Raw genomic sequence first — 19,923 nt, forward strand, 5'->3', positions numbered from 1 at the left:
AAACCGGCCGTAGCCCCGGGGGCAAAAAATACGCGAGAGAGTTAGAGGCGGCCCGGGCCGGGGCCGGGGCCGGGGCGGAGGTCGGGCCCCGCCCCGGGGCGGGGCACTCAACGCGCATGCGCAAGCGGTGACCTTTCACACGTGCGCCTGCGGCGGCCTTGTCACTCTGTGGCGGGGAGTGCAGGAGCCGTCATGGTGAGTGCTCGCCGCCCGTGCCCCGGCGTACTGCCCCGGCTCTCCTGGGCTCGCGTCTGGCTCCGCGTACCGAGCCCGGCATCGGGGGGTGGGGGAGCTCCCCCGCGGCTCCGGCCGGCCCGCCCGCCACCGGCGTGTCGCCGCTACGGGTCCTCCAGCGAGTCCCCGAGCGGCCCGCAGCCGCGCCGCCCGCCCCGGGCGTTCCTTCAGCCTGCCGGAGGCCGCCCGCGGCCGTCCGCGCCGGGCCCGCTGGGCTGGGCTGTGGGAGGGAGGCGATGGGCCGCGGCCCGCGGGCGCAATGGCTGAGCGCGGCGCGGCGCCGCTGGCCCCGCCGGGCGCTGGCAGCGAGCCGCCGCCCGCGGGGGTGTTCGTAGCGGTCTGGGAGCGCCGCAAGGTCACGCAGTCCTTGGGGCAGAAACGGCGTCCCCGGCATGGCCGCGGCGGGGGTGTTCGGTGGGGCTGCCGTGGGCTTGCCGCAGCCCTCAGCTGCGTGCGCTGCCCCGCCGGCAGCGGCGCGGGTTTCCCGCGGGCGGTAACGGGCAGGGCTGCGGCTCGGAGGTAAAGGCTTATATAAGCGGCGTCCGTGGCTGCCCGTTCCCTGCCTTGCCAGCTTTCTGATGGGGGTCTGCCCTGAGGGAGCCTCGGGCGGGGGCAGAGCTGCCCCCGTCCTTCTGATGAGGTTTTATTTTGGGGAGCCGGCTGGCGTGCGGAATTGGCATTTCCGAAGTTGGGCGCGGCGTGTCCGTGAGCGGCTGCCGCGTTCTGCTGAGCACAGAGGGGTTCTTTAACCAGGGAGGGGACCAGAGACGGCATCTCGATAGAACGAGAATGCTCCCAACTGGCAGCCTTTCCCGTTTGTCATGGCTGTGGCCCGTAACTTTGCTTCCTCCGAACGCTACAGTGCGTGGGGATGTCGCTGAGGGTCAGTACGGGGCGGGCGGGGTCCAGGCCCGTTTCTAGCTGCTTCTCTGAGCGCGGTCACTGGGTACCTGTCCGGTGGAGCGCTGTCTCCATGTGACTTGGCCACGGGCCATATCGTTCCTTCTAAATCAAAGCAGGGCGCTCTTCCCTGACCTCTGCTCGCTTTTATCTCGTACGCGGCCGTTAAACCGACGTTTCCTAAATGCAGCCAAGCAGCAGTAATTAGTTGCTGAAAAAGCCCAATAAAAACTGTCTAGGTAGGCAGACAGTGAGGCAGCCAAGGTACGAGTGTGTCTACCTTCCTGGCTTTTGGGGCTTAAACCTGCCATTTCTTTAAAGTCATTTGTAGAGCATCATTTCTTGTATCAGCCTCCCATTTCAGACATGGCTACATAACAGTCTGCGAGATGCTCAGGCATGAAAGTGCCTGGAAAAAACTGACCCGGGATACTTGGATGGAATTTTGCCTCCTTGCTGTAAAACGCTCCAGTGTGCAAATGTAAAGGCAACTGGCTATCCTTAGTCATCACTGAATCTGATTGTGACCTGACTGAATACAGTCTCATCAGTCGTTTTGCTGACCAGACTATAGTGACTCGAGGTTTGGGAAAAGCCTGCGGAGCTTTCCAGTCCGGGGAGGTGGTGCTGCATCACCCAGCTGGAGTATGTCCTCCTGCTGCTCAGTGCCAGGGTCACCCAGCATCTGCTTATGCCTTTAGTGATTTCTGACCCAGCCAAAGGTGATGTGTATTTGTTGCAACTAAAAATAAGTTCTCAGCAATTTTCTTTATCTATTTGTTTCTCTCAAAAGATACATTATGTCTGTAAAAAGAATTAAAAGTATTTTTAATTGCAGTTCCATTTTAACGTTCCCCTTGTTGCAATGTCCAATTACTTCCACAGGCAGGAAAAGCCTTCAGGAAATTTCTACCCCTCTTTGATCGTGTTCTGGTTGAACGATGTGCAGCCGAGACAGTAACCAAAGGAGGCATCATGATTCCTGAAAAAGCCCAAGGGAAAGTGCTACAAGCGACAGTAGTAGCGGTTGGCTCAGGAGCCAAAGGAAAGGTAAATATCCTGAAGCACTGATGACACTTGGGTAGAATTATTAACAGTGCAGTGGTACCCAGGATGCTCTCTATTGCACAGAAGTGTAGTTGTAGTGTAAATTTAGGGATAGCTCACAAAAACGAGTGACCTGATGACTGAAGTTGGAAGTACAATTTCACAGAGGAGATAGAAATCTCAAGCTCTCCTGATGGGCTCTGGTCTGGAATGCCAGCATTCCCTTAATTGTTCATAGAAAGAAAAGACCTGCCTTCTGAAAATCAGTATTGATCTTAATAAGCAGCTTTATTAAATAGTGGTTTGGGGTTCAATGGTGATTTGGGGCTTTTTGGATTTTGTGTGTGGCTTTGGCTGGGGAGGGTGGTATTTGAAATACGTAAACAGTGGTTTGGGGGATATCTTGTTTCATCACTTGACCGCCAAAACCTTGAGGGACCAAGCAGCAGCCTTTGTTAAAATGGTTACATGCCCAAATGTGACAGGCAAGCAGCACCCCGGAGTGTAGCCTCTGCTGCCTTGTGCTGTGGGAAATCCGTTGTCCGTAAGGATTAAGCTCACTGGACAAAAGACAGTTGGGAATCAGAAGAATTGAGTGTTAAATAATTTTTTGTTAATACTGCACAGTAAATCCGCGCCTGGGATGCCTTCACGTGGCAGAAATGCCAGTGGCTGTGGGCTGCAGCATCAGAAGGTTTTTTCCCCAGCACAGCAGTGCTCCCTTAGTAGCTGTGGAGGAAAACGGGTTAAATTTCAACCTGGGCATGTTGACCCAGAGTTTTTCTTTACCATGAGTCCCCCGTATGTACATGCTGGTTTGGGTCAGTATCTGATTTTTAAAGCTTTATGTTGTGAAACAGTGCTAATATTTGACTAACATTGTATTACTTATTTGTAATACAAAAATGTAGTTAAACTTTATCAGGTGTTTCTGAACAACTGATCTGCCAGCACAGGGCCAAGTGATCAGAGTAACAAAGATGAGAAGGTAGGTTTAACTGGTGCTCAGAGGAACGGGCCTTGGCTATGAACATGGAAGTGGACTTTCTCCACTTTTAAAAGGGAGTTTCATGGTCTGCCACGTGATTTATTTGGTTTCTTGCATGTTTTTGTTCTTTAAGGGATGTCCCATTCAGTATGCCACACACAGACCTCACGGTTGTAAATGAAAATTAATTATATTCAGAAAAAAACCTGCAATCCTACTGCCTAAATATTGCAGGACTCCCGTGCTTGAGACTGACCGGTGTGCCTTTCTTCCTTGTGAACCTGTACATTCCAGTCTCACTGTACAACAGTAGAGAGTTGTGATTTCCTGAATGTTTTATAGGTGGATGCATCATTGTTGCTTGAAGGAATTCTGTTACATCTGCCTACCTTGTGGAAAACTAAGGATTTCTTTTCTCTTTCAGAATGGTGAGATTCAGCCAGTGAGTGTAAAAGTTGGTGAAAAGGTTTTGCTACCAGAATATGGTGGTACTAAGATTGTACTAGAAGATAAGGTAAGGGTTTCCAGACTTTGTGGAGGGAATTAAGCTGGTTCACAGAACGTCAGGCTGCCAGTGATAAATACTGTAGTCACTTCATAGTGATAGCAGCGTTCAAGAAATTAAGTTGTTGGTATTCAAACAGGAACAGCTGAATCCACTCAGTTTCTGATACCTCTGGCTGGACCTTTGTTGAGTGGACAGAATGGCTCCAACTGCCAAGTGTCTCTTAGAGGCAACCCAAAAAGGCTTTGAAATTACTGGGGATGTCCTTGCTTTTGCCAGGGAAAGCTTGCAGAATTGTCTTCTAACAGTTCTTGCACTTCCTGCTACTAAATACATTAACTTTGTAGCTTTTCCAAAGAGTATGATTTAACTGGCATGGGATACCCTCTTTCACCAGTTCAGGTCACCTGTCCTGGCTGTGTCCCCTCCCTTCTTGTTAGCAGGGAAATACGAACAACTGGAAAGTCCTTGCTTGCTTGGCAACAACTAGAAACATCAGTGTGTTATCAGCACTGCTCTCAGCCTAACTCCCAAGCTTGGCATTCCACCCGCTGCTAGAGAGAAATTAACTTTATCCTAGCCAGAACCAGGACACTATAAACAAAAAAGTCTTTTCAAGAAGTCAACGTATATAGAGTTCGTTTTGGTTAGCTCACTTCATTTTTGTCCTTTGTGACTATGGTAGCCCTGACTTGAGAACAAGACAGTGTTTGCAAAACAACTGATGTGACATGTACCAATGTGTCTTCTCTTTGCAGGACTACTACTTGTTTAGAGATGGTGACATTCTGGGGAAGTACGTGGACTAAACCTGTTGCAGTATCAGTCATCCATTCCACTAAAATGCTGAAACTTTTCTTTCATCATGTAAATAATGTCCTTTATTTTATAATATGCAGGCATTGAGTCTCTGAAATAATGTGATCTCACTCACTGTAACGATGGAACGCAAATAAAAATATGTACAGTCAGAAGTCAGTTGCTCTTGCTTGAGTTCCATTGAACAATGAAATTCAGATGACTGCCAACCAGCCTTAATTATTCCAGACAACATCATTTTATATCCTTATCTCTGTACTGAGATTGTAAAGGTCTTTACAATAAACTTCTCAAACTGGTCTGCTTCTGTCTCAGTTTCTGCTGCTGCTCAGTGAAACTGAGTCTCAACTGTGTAATGAACTAATCTCTGAAACAGTGCAGTTGTGGTAACGTGTTCTTTTTGGCTTGGGGCAAGCTGGGAGATGAGTTTGAAATGGTTATCACCCAGATGCAGCGATGGAGGGGACTTTGAGCTAGCTCTCAGTCAACTTTATCTTAAGATAACCTGTTTTTCTAACGAGCTCTGCCTTGGCAAGAGCTAAGGCACACAAACCGCCTTCCCCCAAACCGCCTGTTCCAGAACAGTCTAAAATAAAAGGAGCAGGAACAGTAGAAAACTGACTTGACAAATTTTATTTCCTGTCTCCTTCATGCAACATTCTTACACAGCAAGGCGTTTACTTACAACGCTTTCCATGTTTCTAACCACCCTGTCTTGCTTTGGAAAAGGGTGCGAGGTTATTCATGCAAGACTACACCGGTCTGTGCTCCTTGTGCTGGTGTCAGAGCTGGCATGCACCCGCTGGTCTGGTGCAGTCTGACAACAGGCGCTGCTGTACACCATGCTGAATATATCGACAGCTGGCTTTAGCAGCAGTAACAGCGGTAGTAAAATGGTACCTTCTCGGTCTGTCCAAGCTGTTACACAATGGACTTGGCTAGGTATGCTGAGCCTTACTCTGGAGAGAACAGAAAGGACTGTAACCAAAAGTATTTTTTGAAACCTGAGCTGCTGCTGCAGCTGGACACTTCAGCCCTGAAGCACTCTGAAACAATGTGTTTTCTGCCAAGGGAGTTCTGGGTCTCTTCCCCAGCAGCTAAAGCCAGCACAGCAGCGAGCTGGAGCTGCTTTTTTTTTACCTAGGTGGAGCTACAGTTGAAGTACTGTCTTTCGCTCCCCATAGTTGTGCTGCTTGCTGCCATAGGCAAGCCAGATAAAGTCACACTGCTCTGGTGGCTAAACTGAGAGTCTGCCTGGCCATCAGCAGTTACAGCAGTGCACCCAACAGCTCAAAGTCACACTACGAGTTTCCTGAAAGACAGTCAATTGTGATGTCAAACTCACTGAGAAGTGTTACCTTCCTCTAGAAGATGTGTGCCTTTATCTCCTGCCATACAGCAGGTATTCTGGCATAGTCAGTACCAAAGAGGGGAAGGCATTTAACATTTACAAACAAGACCGTGTCTCAGTGAGAAAAAGATGCAGAAGGAATCAACTCCCACCAGAGAAACGTCCAGGCTTAACACTGCTGCATCACTTCCAATAAACCCCTTGGCCAAGGCAGCACCAGGGCACCATCCTGCTCCCCAGCAGGGTCATGCTGAACTCACACTGCAGTGCTGCTGAGCAGACTCATGCGAGCTGGCTTCCCCCAGCTCTGCTTCCAACCACAGCAGATCATGTTTATTTAATAAAATATTCATCAGGGCTCTATCCACTAGTGTTTACATAACTGATCAAAAAGAAAAGTCACATTTCCTGAAAGACCTTCATGGGAATGAGTAATTTATAGATGTTGACGGGAAAAAAAAGCATTCCTAGGGTTAATCAAATGGAGGATGTGCTTGAATGTCTGAGGGCTGGATAGAGAACATTTTATTCTTGCACCCAGAGGCTATCACTGCAAGCAAGGACAAGGTAACTATTTCATACACAAGGTGATCCATCTGCTGTTACTGTTTCTTCATCCACAAGGGCATGCCAAACTTGATATCCCTGGGGTTCTGTAGAGGAGGACAGCATCAATCTCAAATGCTGTTTCTTATCTGTGTTGCTCCTGTGGGAAGTCAGACTTCTTCATTCCACTGGTTTCTAGACTATTTTAAAGCTGCTAGTAGGGCAAAAATATTTCATATTGCCCTACCAGCTTTTTGGGGGGGATATACAGCCCCTCCCAGCCTTTCCTCAGGCTGGAGCATAAGAAGACAAGATGGGCTTCATCTACTTTTGCCGTTTCTTAACATTTCAGAACAGCAGCTATACTGGTTCAGAAAATGTTTATCATCGTGGTTACAGTATCCTGCCCCAGAAAGGAAAGGATGAATCCTTTACACACCAGCAGAGAGGAAAGGAAGGCCAGGTCCCTAACAGCACAATCAGCGTGATTTTGGCCAAATACTCCCATTTGCACTCAGATTTCTGAATCATGAGGTGGAAACCAGAAAGTTAAATTACTGTTGAGAAGATTTTGTTTAAAAACAACTTCAGATTCAACAAAACAAAAATAACAAGCAGTTTCCAGGAAGACAGGGTTAATTATCAAGAGGAACATGAGACAGCTGCAGACTTTTACCATCTTCTTTAAGAAAGAAACAGTGCCAACTTCTTTGGTCTTTCTGCAAACCCATAAGCCAGTTGCAGACTGAACTAACGTAAGTATTTCCCTTGGAGAGGTATTTCTTCACACCCTGATTTATTTCCATTTTAGAAGCAAAATGTCCATGAAGTAAAAGTCAGGGACAAATGGAAATGTCAAATCCCCAAATCCTCTGTGCTCTAGATAACAGTTAAACCTTGAACACAATGATAGAAAGAGAATATTAAAAAAAAAAACAAACCCAAAACCAAACAACAACAAAGCAGGCACTGCTGTACTTTAAAGGACAAAAATAGCTAAAAGTGCAAAAGTGCTTTTATTTTCGGGCCTGGCTAATTACAATATCAACCTCATAAAACATTAATGCTGGATTACAGCTGATCTAATATGACAACAGGACATTTGTACTCTTTGTTCTAATGCACCAGTTTCTCCCAGTGTTAATAATCTTGCCAAGGTTTCTTACACAAACTGTGAAGAAGTGCTGAAGTTTCATCACATGACTCAAATAGCTAACATCTCTGGGGCAGGAATGCTGACCCAGAGTAAAAAAGTAACTGAGCAAATTGAATCCAGGTGCCTGAAGTTAGGAATGCCACCTCTGTGTTACAGTGTAACCTGAATGGAACCCCCACTGCTGACAGCTCACACATTGTCCAGCTTCCAGCTCCAACCCAGCCTCCAGAGCAGGGCAGCTGCCAGGGCATGGCACTGCCCGAGCGAAGTAAGGACTAAATACCCACTTTGCTTTCTGATGGGAACGCCTCATTGGAGATTTCTCAAATGTTTTCAATCCAGAAATGTTTCACATTCTCTAATTCACTGAGTAGAAGGAAGAGGTTTTTACATGGGGAAGTACATGATATTTAGAACAAATTAACCGTGGAGGAGCCACACCGAACATTCACTCTGTAGTGCCACAGAACTAGGGGCAGCATGAACTATCAGCATTCTCCACTTTTCAGGAAACAACACACAACCCCAACCATTTGTTTACTGACTATAAGGGGAGTTCTCTCAGCTCTACCTTGTTGCTCCATCACTCTCGCGTGCAGCCAGAAGCAATTCACCCTTACTTACCTATGCTGTACTCCTTTCTACCATCTGTTGTCTAGAACTAGAGCAGCTTCCAAACAATTTTCTTCTTCCTTATCCTACAGAAACAGCATGAGCTACTCTAGTCTTCCTAAATGTCTACTTCCTTGTAACAGGGACCTATTTATTGGTCAACTATAACCTATCAGTGCTATTTTATGTTTTCTTCCCAAATAAAGGCAGCACAAGTAACACCCAACTTAGCAAACCCTGAAACCCAAGCTGTTTTCCATTAGCATGGCAGTCTGTGACCTCTGCACACCACACACACAAGCCCGGCAATCCTGCCTGCGAAGGCCTAGAAGGGCTTTGAACCTGCTTTGTTGGAAGTCTTTTGCCCCAAATCACTGCTGTTGTGGGGCGCTTTTTTGGGGGTTTGTTTTAATTATTCATTACTCATAGCATTAACAACTGTGTATCTTTAATGTAGGGCTTGAAATATTCTCTAAAATTCACACCCTTATGGTCTATAGCCCCAGCTGTGTGGCACGGGGACTCAGAGGGGTGCAGGCTGGTCTTGTGGGACAGCACAGAGAGATGCTGACAGAGGGACACGTTTCCTCAGCAACCACCCGCCTCAGCTCGTTAACGTCTGGAGAGCTCGTCTCACGAAAGGAACAACTCTGATGGCTGCTCCAGCCCTGTGGCGATGACACCGGCCTCCCGACACCGCTCCCGACGTGGGCAGAGAGAGGCGGGAACCGCCGTTATCGCCGTCCCCGCGTGTGCGTGAGAGGGTGGGGGCGTCACCCCCTCAGAGAGCTCGGCTTTTGAACAAGAGCCCTGCAGCCTCCGCAGAGCCCCAGCGCCGCGCGGGAAACGGCTCTTCCGCGCTCCCCCGCGGCCGGGAGAAGGAACGGCGCGTCCCGCCGCGGCGGGGAAAGGCAGGAAGAGGAGGAGGAGGCGGCCGGGGCCGGGTCTCGCTTCGCCACAGGCAGCGGCACCGCAACCTCCTGCCTCCTCTCGCGAGAAGCTCCCCCTCGCGCCCGGATCTCAGCTGTTCCCGCGCCCCGCCGCGGCTGTTCCGTCTCGCGCTCCTCCCTCCCTCCGCCGGCGGCCGTTCCTCCCCCTCTCTCGCCGCCCCGCCCGGCGTTGCCGCATCCGGGTCCTGGCGCCGCTGTCACTATGGTCATGGCGGAGGGGACGGCAGTGCTGAGGCGGAACAGGCCGGGCACCAAGGCCCAGGTGAGGGGCTGGCGCCGCGCGGTGCACGGCGTGCTCGCTCGCGGGGACGGGCACCGCCGCCGCCGAGGTGCCGGGCCGGGCTCGCGGTCAGGGCGTCGCCTCGGGCCTCGCCCGGCCTACCGGGGCCCAGCGCAGCCCGCCGGGCCGGGCGGGCGGGTCGCGGCGGCGGGCCCGGCTCCGCGGGCCGCTTTGTTCCCCGCGGCCGGGCCGGGGAGCCGCGGCAGCTGCCTTCCCCGCGGCGCGTTCGGGCCGCCGGGCCCGGGGAGAAAGGTCGCTGCGGCACCGGCTCTGCCGCCCCCCTCCCCGCGGCTCTCCGGCGGGGAGAGCGCCGCACGTCCCGGGGCTTTCCAGGCTCCGGTTCGGGAGCGCAGACCGTGCTGCAGCCAGGCCGGTGCCGGGGTCGGGGCGCGTCCCGGAGCGCCGTGGATGTCACCGGCGGCGCGCTCCCGGGCCGGGATCTCGGGGTAGCCTTGGCGAGCGCTTGTGAAATAATGGATGATAGCTGAGGCCGCTTCCCGGGCCGGAGGCTCTCTGCGAGCACCGGGCTCCAGCGCACCGGCAGGCATTGCAGTCGTTGGCATTGAATTGCCGAACGCCCGGTGAGCCGGGCGCGACCGGCGCGGCGCGGTGCGGTGCAGGCGGCCTTGGCGGGCAGCCGCGTCTCCGCAGGCAGGCAGTTCCTGGCCCGCTCCGCCGGAGCAGCCACCTCTCCCTTACGTAACCTGCGCGCTGCTCCCGGCCAGCCCGGGCTGCAGGCAAACCCTTCTCTTAACCGAAATTAAATTGATTGTTTCCGGGTTTTCCATGGCAGGTTTTCCTGTGTCATCGCGCACAGGTACTTCTCAAGCACCTAAGGCACGATTTTTAGACAGGTTCAGAGGTGGTGGTCTCCACCGAGGCCTTGGTGCAGGGCTGCTTTGCTCTGCTTTTGTGCTGAATGCTCCTGGCTGGCAACAGAGCTGTGTTATGGCTCGGTGTGGTAGGAGAATGCATCTCTTCTCTGTTGTCATCTACCGAGGTACAATTATCACACAACCCCGTGGATCAGTTCATTCCATACATGTGTAATCTGTGAAGGGAACAGTGTGTTGTGTGCACAGCAGAATGTTGTAGAGCTGGGCTTGTTGAGTCTGGAGAAGAGGAGGCTGAGGAAAGACTTTATCTTTTATCTACAGTTACCTGAAAGGAGGGTGTAGAGAGCTGGGCCCTGGTCTCGACAGCCAGGTGACAGGAAATAGGACAAGGGGAAATGGCACAAAGCTGTGCCAGGGCAGGGTCAGATTAGGTATAAGGAAAAAGTTCTTCACTGAAAGAGTCAGGATGTGGAACAGGCTGCCAAGGGAGGTGGTTGAGTCACCATCCCTGGATGTGTTTAGTAGATGGGTAGATGAGGTGCTTACAGATACGGTTTAGCTTAGGACGGGAACGATTGGACTCGATCATCTTAAAGGTCTTTTCCAACCTTGTGTTTCTGTGATGCTGATATGGGCAATTCTATATGAAGAGTTATATTCTGTAGGTATGTAGGTGTGTATATATATATATACACCTGTAATTCTACAGATAGACCTATATTTGGTCAAGTATTATGAAGCTTATTACAAAGTTCACGCAGGTTGAACAACACTGCGCGCAGTGATGCAGTCGTACTTCTTTGTGTGTGGCTGTCTTTTTGGATGACACGGTGATATAGTTATTCAGGAGGTAACTACCATTGCTTAATGGTATTTCAACACTGGATTAGTGCCCCTTTCTCGAGAGGTGCCTGTGTTCTCTCACAAACAGGTTGCTAAGCTTCACAGTTGGCACATCTTCACTGAGTCGTTGTGTCTACCAGGATGGTTATGGGATGTTCAGTATCTGGATAATCAGAGGGAGTAGCACTAAATTTTAGATGTGAAAAATGCCAGGCGAGAAAATGCATGTCTGGGCCTGTCACAGCTGCACCAGATGTGAATTGCTGCAGAAGACTGCAGTTGAGCTGGATCCAAGGTGAAACATCAGGAGGATTTTATCCTGGACAGTACTGAGCACTGTGGGTTAGCAGAGCTGGTAACCATCCAAGGTGAAACATCAGGAGGATTTTATCCTGGACAGTACTGAGCACCGTGGGTTAGCAGAGCTGGTAACCAGCCAGCCAGGCAGCATACTGACCCTTCCAAGAGAGCACAGTACCAAGGGAGGCCAACACTGCATTCTGCTGCCTCAGTTTGGAGAAGGCATTTCCAGTGGTCTCTTAACTCTGGAATGAACTGGGATTTTGAGTTTCGTGGCCGCTGTACAATGCTGCTCTCTACAGACCCCTTCCTGTCTCCATTCTTACGCAATCTCACGTGTGAAATGGCCACTGTGTGAAAGTCCTTAATTTTAAAATACAGGCTCTCTGGGTGTCCCAGCAGGACGGGGAGGAGAGACGCTGTTTATAGTCACACGCAGCTTCCACTTCAAGATGTTCTGCTGTTGTGATAGGTCCTGCTTCACCCTGTTCTTGCTGAGACTGCGTGCTGCTTCTGCTAAGATGTAGCTTCCTGGAATTGTATACGCCATCCCTACCTCTATTTTCCTGCATGTTCAGGCTTACTGTAGGTTGTGTGCTGTTCTTCCCCCTCCCCCCCCCCACCCCCTTCTGTTTTTGTTAAATTGCTTTAAACTTCTTTTTTAACCAGGATTTCTACAACTGGCCTGATGAATCCTTTGAAGAAATGGACAGTACGTTGGCTGTTCAGCAGGTATTCTTACTTCTGTGAAATGTTGTTACCAAGCTCATTTTCCTATTTTGGTAAGAAAACCCAGGGAACTGTGCCTGCTTCTTAGCAGCTGAGAGCGCTGCTGCACAGGAGTGAATTGCATAAGCACCCTACGTATATGAAAGAAGCTGTGATTATTAATTGCATATGCAGAAATAGCAAGAAATCCCATGTCTCGTTTAAACAAATCAGGATTCTTCTGTTTTGAGAAGGGTGTCGTAAAGAAGCTGTAAAATGTACCCATTTTTCTACCTTTTCTAATCCAGGAAAGATGGGTTTCTGTACCAATTTCCTTACCCAGCTCATCTACCCTTTTTAGTTCATAAATCCCTTTTCAAGTAAAAAGTCCTTCAAAGAGATAACACCCTAAATACACTGTCTTACAGTATTTACAGCAAGACCTAGATTTGTTTTCCCCCCCCCTCTCATAGTATATTCAGCAAAACATCAGGGCAGACTGTTCCAACATCGACAAGATCCTCGAGCCCCCCGAAGGCCAGGATGAAGGTGTATGGAAGTATGAACATTTAAGGTAAGAGTCCATCTTTTGTCAACACAGTGTCCCTGTTCTGAGCCTTTCTAAATACAACAGATCAATAGACACTTAACATGAAACTTCATGTTATTTTTATGCTTTGGTATTAATTATTTTCTGAATTCCTTGTTCTTTCTCAGGACCTATCATGCACTCTGATCTAGTGGTTTTGATGTTTTTTAAGATGCCTGTACCTCACTCCACAAGTTACACTAACATCTTTAGATATGAAAATGCAGTCATGAGTTTCTATAGCACTTTCTCCTTTTATCATCAGTTCTTCATCTCCACTAATTGGGAATGTGATTTCCAGATGTGTTTGGAACGTGCAGGAAAATAGGCTTTAGGTGGGAAAGCAAGAGTACCTTCAACTCAGAACTTTCTGTCCTTCATTCAGTTTGGTTTATGCAGTACAAAATAATATGTTTGGCTGAGATGGTCTTTGCCTAAAAGTTATTTTCAGACATAGTACAGGGCTTTTTTTTCCTGGCATTACTTTAGTATCTTTGTGTCCTGATGATGTTTATGTTTTTGGTTTTTTCTTTCTTCTAAATATGCCTTCCAACTTCATCAAATACACTTTCAGTTGTAAGAACAGTTCTAAGCAACTCAGATTTGTATTTCCTGACTTTTTGCCTCCCATTTTCTTTTTCTCTCCTCTGGCCTGGAGTAGTTCCAATAGGCACAGGGAATCCTCAAAAGAGGAAGAAGTGTATCCATACAGCTGCAGAAGGCACATTTTAAGAATTCCCTCTGTCCTTTACATACAGCAAAAATCACTGTAGATTCACAGAAGTGACTTGTCACTTTCATCAAGTTTATTCAAACTTTTCTTGTAGGATGGGTTGGTGAATTCTCCTAAGTTAAAGGACACGCTTTCAGGTTTTCTAGTGACAGCAAAATTTCTAGAGGTCTCAATCTGTTCATGATCTCTGGTGGGACTTTAGCCACTAAATTGATCTGGTGTAAGTGTAGCTTAGAAGGATGGAATGATCCAGCTGCATGAATTTAAAATGTACTCCCCCCCAATCTGTATTTGTGAAATAGCACTTTCTTCTATAACAAGGTTGGTATCTTAAACACTTCCACTGAATTATTAAAGCTCAGTCTCTTTCAGGTAAGGATGCTGGTGTGAATTCTGTTTCTCCCAACCTGTTGTCCTTTTATAGTGCATTAATTCCCAGCCTGTTGCCTTTTAGATGTGATGTCAGCTGAAACTATTTGGGAATATTATTTTAGTACAATTTTTTTCATGTTCTGTTTGGGTGTTTTTTGCTTTACAAGAATCGTTTCCAAAAACATGAGGAGACCTTTGAAGATCAGAACATCTAGCTTTGTTTTGTATTAGATGTTTCCAGTGAGAAAACAAATTGTTGATTTTGATGCTGCTCTGTTCAAATTTTTTTAGACAATTCTGCCTTGAGCTCAATGGACTAGCTGTCAAGCTTCAGGTAAGTCTTTTCTTGATACTTCTTTATTATATTGGGAAGGAGAGTGTTTTTGTAGTCTAAGATGCAGTTTGCAGAGCTTTCTTCTTCTAAATTTATACACGTAGACTTGAGCAGTGGTGAGAGGTGAGAGTTTTTTAAGGTTTTAAACCCTTCTGGCAAAAACTCCTTTGGGGGGGGGGAGCTCCTGTTTGCCATCCTGTGGTTTTCATAACTGAACAATTGTTTTAACAGAGTGAATGCCACCCAGACACGTGTACTCAGATGACAGCAACTGAACAGTGGATTTTTCTTTGTGCAGCTCATAAAACTCCCAAAGAGGTACGGATGTGTTGTGTAAAACTGACCCCACTGGTGCAGGACGTTCTCTCACAGTTGGTATGTTCACTGGGAGACCATTACAGCTGGCTTCTCAGCCACAGTAAGGACTCAGGGTTTCCTTCTTTCCCATTCTGTAGCAGTTTGCTAAGAAACAGATGAGTTAGGAAGGAGCTGCTTTCTACTACATTAGAGTATTAGAGACTTTGCAACATTCCCCTCTTCTGTCATTGGTGTTGAGGCATTTTAATTTCCTGGAGCACTTGGATTTAGCTTTGACAGCCAGCCTCTTTCCCTCTCCTTCCTTTAACCCTTGTCCCTGCTCAGTATACCAGTGTGCTGCAAGTCTGTTTTACTCAGGTAGACTGGAGGGCTGCTCTTTATCTCTGAACAAACGTTGTGAAGTCTTCATGAAGTTGGGGAATGGAAAAGTGGCGACACTCCCGCTCTCAGCCCGCCCCAGTTCAGCTTCACGCTCTTCCTGCTCCTCTCCCTGTACTCAAGTGCAGAGCCAGGGTGTGCCTTGTTACACGCTCGGCTACACTAAAGGATTTCTTTGCAGGTTTGGGTGGGGTGGTTTTTTGTTTTGCTTGAGGTTTTTTTGGCAAGTTGTTAGTTTAGCCTTAAAAGATTCCTGCAACTTGACTGCATGGGAAACAAATGAACTGTGAGGTAATGATTATCTTTCCTTTCAGCATACTTCCAGTATATATTCTTGTTGCACAGCTTTATTTAAGGGGATGCATGAAAATCACTACTCGTGTGCACAGTCACATTCCCATAGTAACTTTTTTCTTGAAATAGTTTATGTGGGTTGTGAAAGAGAGAAAAGAAATGGCTCACTTAAGGAGGAAGTGTAGTTGGACCTTCAGAGAAGCTGTGTGAAACTTCTGGGAATAAAAATCACCCGTGAAGTTAAAAGCATCAGGAAATGTAATTCAAATGTCTCTCTAAACAAGTTGTATGACACTGTCACACGTGCACTCATACACGTGCTCACTCGCTGTCTGTTTTTGCAGTGTCCTGCTATTGACTACACCAGACATACACTTGATGGAGCTGCATGTCTTCTGAATAGCAATAAATATTTCCCCAGCAGGTAAAAATGCTTTCTGTTGGGAAGAGGGAGGGAGTAGGTGGCACCCATTGCTTATGCAGCACACTGAAAGGCGTAACGCAGTTTTCATGGTCTGCTACTGAAAATACCAGCAGCCTGGTAGCATGTGTCACTTGTTAGTACGGCTATTGTCACTTCTAAGCCAAGGAAGAATTCCTACCAATTGGAATAGTTTGCCATTTACTGGAGCTGACAGGTGCTTTTTAGGTGGAGACTGTTTTACTTATACCAGTTGGTGTTACTGGAGCTTCCACTGGAGTAGCTCCAACCTGAGTAACAGGATGGCCTGTAGAGAGGCAGTGACTCACAGGGCTTGCACAGCACTGGAAGCCTCCAGAAGCCAGCACCAACCTACTGTGAGACATCAGTGACCACAGAAGACAGAGACTGACTGTACTGAGTTGGCAGCCCACATGCTGGATCATGGAAACCTCATCAGAGAAGTCAAAACCATGCTTCTCTAGGAGTCTGGTATTGGCAGGGAGGTACAGCTGGAAGCTTTTTCTCCAAACCAGAAGTCCAGCCACACCAGAAAAACTGCTAAAATTTTAACCATGAGCAAAACTTTTTGTGTAATCTGAGCACAATTTTTAAATGCAGAATATGAACCAACATTTTAATTTTCCTTCCAGAATGAAGCAGTTTCAGGCACAAACCTGCAGCGCTAAAGTCTAAATGTCCTTTGTAGTGATATAGTTTAACAGAATTAATGGCAACGTGTATCTGGGTGGTTATTTTGGTAGAGCTGTTTTAACCTTTCTCCTGGTGCTTACAGGGTTAGCATAAAGGAATCCTCTGTAGCCAAATTAGGATCAGTGTGCCGAAGGATTTACAGAATATTTTCACATGCTTATTTCCATCACCGGCAGATATTTGACGAATATGAAGTAAGTGGTTTCAAATTACATCCTGAAAGAAGGGCATGTACCCAAGGTGTAGCTGGGATGTAACTGTATTACGTGCTTTCTTTTAATCCTACCAAAGATCTACCTTCCAGTGAGAAGTATTGATTATAGTTTAATTGATTATACACTGTTATACATAATTTATTTTGGTTTTATATATAATTACTTTACCCAGTTATGGTTTCCCTTCATTTGGATGAAAGGTCAGAATAAGTGGTTTTGTACAAACAACTCTAAAACAAGATGAATTTAAGATTCCTGAATGAGAGGGGCTATTTTCAAGGGCAAGGAGTGGTAGGATGAGCTTTAATATTCCTTCTGTATATATTTTTTCCCCTTTTTTCATCCCCAGAATGAAACATTCTTGTGTCACCGGTTCACTAAATTTGTGATGAAGTATAATCTGATGTCCAAGGACAACCTGATTGTACCAATTTTGGAAGAAGAAGTGCAGAACTCAGTGTCAGGGGAGAGCGAGGCGTGATGGGAAGAGCAGTGCAGAAGCTTGTACTGGATATAAACATTAATTATGTACTGTATATATCACTTTAGACACTTCAATCACGTATCCTCATAGCTTTGTTTAGTATACTTTTTGTATGCTGTGTGCATTGCCTTTTAATATGGGAAATACTTTTAAGTTATTCATGAGCTGTATATTCATCAATGTGGCACTCATGGTTTTTAAATAAAAGTAGTAGTATGTTTATAATGCCTGTTAATAAAAGAATTTACAGTTCTCTAAAATTGCTGCTAAACAATCATTGAATCACAATCCTGATGGCGTGTCTGATTGGGTGGGGAAAAAGTGAAACTAAAATTTCACAGCAAGCCATTTTGTAATACAGTAGCTGTACTAAGTCTTAGTTCAGAGATGATCACCTTAAATATAGAATTCTGCAGGAAGCTTCCTGCAGTGTAGCTTATTCCTAATTTAGCTTTTATTTTTTTAAGATTTACTTTTGGATGCACATATTCCTCTATGTGTATGTCCAAATACTAATAGGATCTATAGTATTAGTAATACCAAAAGGGTAAATTCACTATGCTATTGAACATATATATTCTTGATACACACCTAACACACTTTCTGGACTTGATTTTTTTAACAGTGGAGGTTTGTGCACAGCAGGGGCAGGTTCTGTCCAGTTAAGGCAGACTTCTGCTGTTCTCCAGCCCACTACTTCTCTAAAGAGCAACCGTGGCAGAAAAGTCAATGGCTTATACCTGTGTATACTTATAGCAACTGCTTACAGCTTATACCTCACGTAATTACTCCTATTATGCTACGTAACACACTAGCAGAATCTTTTGCTTGTAGTCCTGGTAAAAACATTCTATGTACTTGAAATATTAAACTAGATTCTTCACAAGCATTAACCTTATTTTCAACACATTTAATTTGTTTTCCTTCAATTTCCTTTCAGTTTCCTGACAAAGATTTGGATTCATGTTTCTGTTCCCTATCTGATGTTTATTTCAAGCTGTGGTTGCAGATTTGCAATAACTGACAATTTCCATGAGTGCTGCTGAACTGTGTTATGATGTCTGGAGTGATGGAACTAAATGTTTTAGAGGTGACTACAGCAGCCATGCTGCTACGCTTACGCTTACATGAAGTGCAGGGTCTAAAAGCGCTAGCAGCGTCACAGGAACTTTGCTTAGCTGTTTAAGAAGTTAGCTGGTTGTTTCTCTCTGAGGTTGCCAGGGATCCTCTTTTTGTTTCTTTAAGCAGGTCAGAATGGGCTAACTCAGCTAGTTTCTGTAATCTACACTTTGCTTTCAAATTGTACCTACATGGAAAGAAGGGAATCCACCTATTTTTAATAGGTCTTTTTTCATAATATACTAAACATGCCTTAAATTCTATTTTTCTTTATATGAATCAAGCACACCTCAAGCAACTGTACCACCTGGATGTAAAGGGAATTTAAACAATGAGCAAATAGAGAGACTAAGCTTAAGTACTTCAACGGCTGTATTCTTCAGCAGCTCCTTCTGTCTCATGTTTATCATTGTATTTAATTGTCAGCAGGGTAATTGCATGACGTTGTCTGAGTGAAAAGTAGCTTTAGTTACTGTCTATACACAGAGCTGTAACTTGCCTTGTATAGACCAGGTCACTTGATTTTTTGGTAGGTATCTTCAAGTTTGTACTGCAGGTAGGCCGACTGTATTCTGGGGTATAAAATGTGTCTAGTTTCGTTACAGTCAGCTGCTGGACCATGCATGGGGCGGCTCTTTGTGCTTCTGTCGGCTGGGGTGACCAGGACAGGCAGGAATGTGTAACTGGTGTTGCCAATTGCATTTCCTCTACAACAGTGAAGAAAGTGATGTGGTGCTCAGGACTGCATTAAAATTTTAAACCTCTCTTCTTCCTCTTATGCTTTAAGAGTTTCACTTCAAAACAAAACTCGGGAAGTTTTAATCCTGTTTATTCTCATTCAGGTTTGCACTGTAAAGTTGACTTGCTATACTAAGCTGATTTTATATAAGGCTTAAGTGAAACACTGCTTGTATTTTCCCTTGCTGTTGTTTACATGAGTACTGTGTACACACATGTGCCTGAATGGTACCATACAACTTCAGTTAGTCTAAGCAAACCATTGATTTGTCTAATAAATATTAACAGGTTTAATTTAGACTCTACGTGATAGGGAAATCAAGACTGTCTTTGAATTCTATTGTAAAAAAAAAAAAAGGATAAAATTAAACTGTTTCTTTATCCATACCGCTATACTTTGGTAAGTGATTCTCATTTTTCATGCCGTTATCCAAGGACCCGGGCAACTGCATGCTTCCAGGAGAAGGTCTGGTGCTTTTCCATCTCTGCTACAAGCTGTGCTGAAGTGAAGTTGGATTTCTTCTTTCAAAAGTAGAAAAGCACGATACTTGTTAGCATCTTGAAGTCAGACCTCAAATATACACACATCTCAAATCCAAAAATGACAGTTCTGTAGTTAAAAAGGGAGAGCTAGAAGAGGACCTTTCAGACACCACAAGCAGCACGTGGTGACAGCACATCACCAATGCCAGGGCGACTGTAAGCAAAGGGTAACCTGTAAATGACTTTCATGAAGAGCCAGGTTCTTCCCGATGCTTGGCTCTGCATATCTTGTCACCAGTCAGCCACAGTAAGTTTGCCACTTCCCTTTGGGATTTGAATTCTCTCAGACTCTAGTCGTTTTATCTGCTTAAACAGATCAGAACCTGTCACCAGACCAGTTCCCTAAAGTACTTGGTCACTAAGTCAGGAATGTTCATTTTCATTCACAGCAGCTGCTGAAGCTCTGATACAGGAAAAGTCTCCACCCTGACTAAGCTAAGCCGCAGGGGATGGTCAGGACAGCAAACTGCATTTCTTACCTTCACAAGATTAATATTCTAAGAGCCAGGAAAACCAATTCAGCTTTTACTGGAGGGCTGTAAGCCCAGTGAGCTTTGCCTTGTGAGCTGTAGGGATATACAGACAAGACTGCAAAA

General features: G+C 46.3%; 1 protein-coding gene across 3 annotated transcripts; it reads left to right on the forward strand.

The window, feature by feature from the left end:
* Positions 1-104: 104 nt before the first annotated feature.
* Positions 105-19,171, forward strand: LOC311192831 (MOB-like protein phocein). 3 transcript variants are annotated; one of them, XM_084265434.1, is made up of 9 exons: positions 105-195; positions 2,020-2,184; positions 12,037-12,099; positions 12,549-12,649; positions 14,061-14,103; positions 14,335-14,421; positions 15,438-15,517; positions 16,311-16,422; positions 16,793-19,171. In XM_084265434.1, exons 1-9 carry the CDS (start codon positions 193-195, stop codon positions 16,922-16,924), a joined length of 786 nt encoding a protein of 261 aa, XP_084121560.1. In that variant the 5' UTR covers positions 105-192; the 3' UTR covers positions 16,925-19,171. The 3 variants fall into 3 exon arrangements, with proteins under 3 accessions (XP_084121560.1, XP_084121559.1, XP_084121558.1); XM_084265432.1 differs by lacking the exons at positions 105-195; positions 2,020-2,184 and adding an exon at positions 9,302-9,370; XM_084265433.1 differs by lacking the exons at positions 12,037-12,099; positions 12,549-12,649; positions 14,061-14,103; ... (2 more) ...; positions 16,311-16,422; positions 16,793-19,171 and adding exons at positions 3,594-3,683; positions 4,433-4,792.
* Positions 19,172-19,923: the final 752 nt, after the last annotated feature.

This window comes from Gallinula chloropus (assembly GCF_964237585.1).
Source record: "Gallinula chloropus genome assembly, chromosome: 5".
NCBI lineage: Eukaryota > Metazoa > Chordata > Aves > Gruiformes > Rallidae > Gallinula > Gallinula chloropus.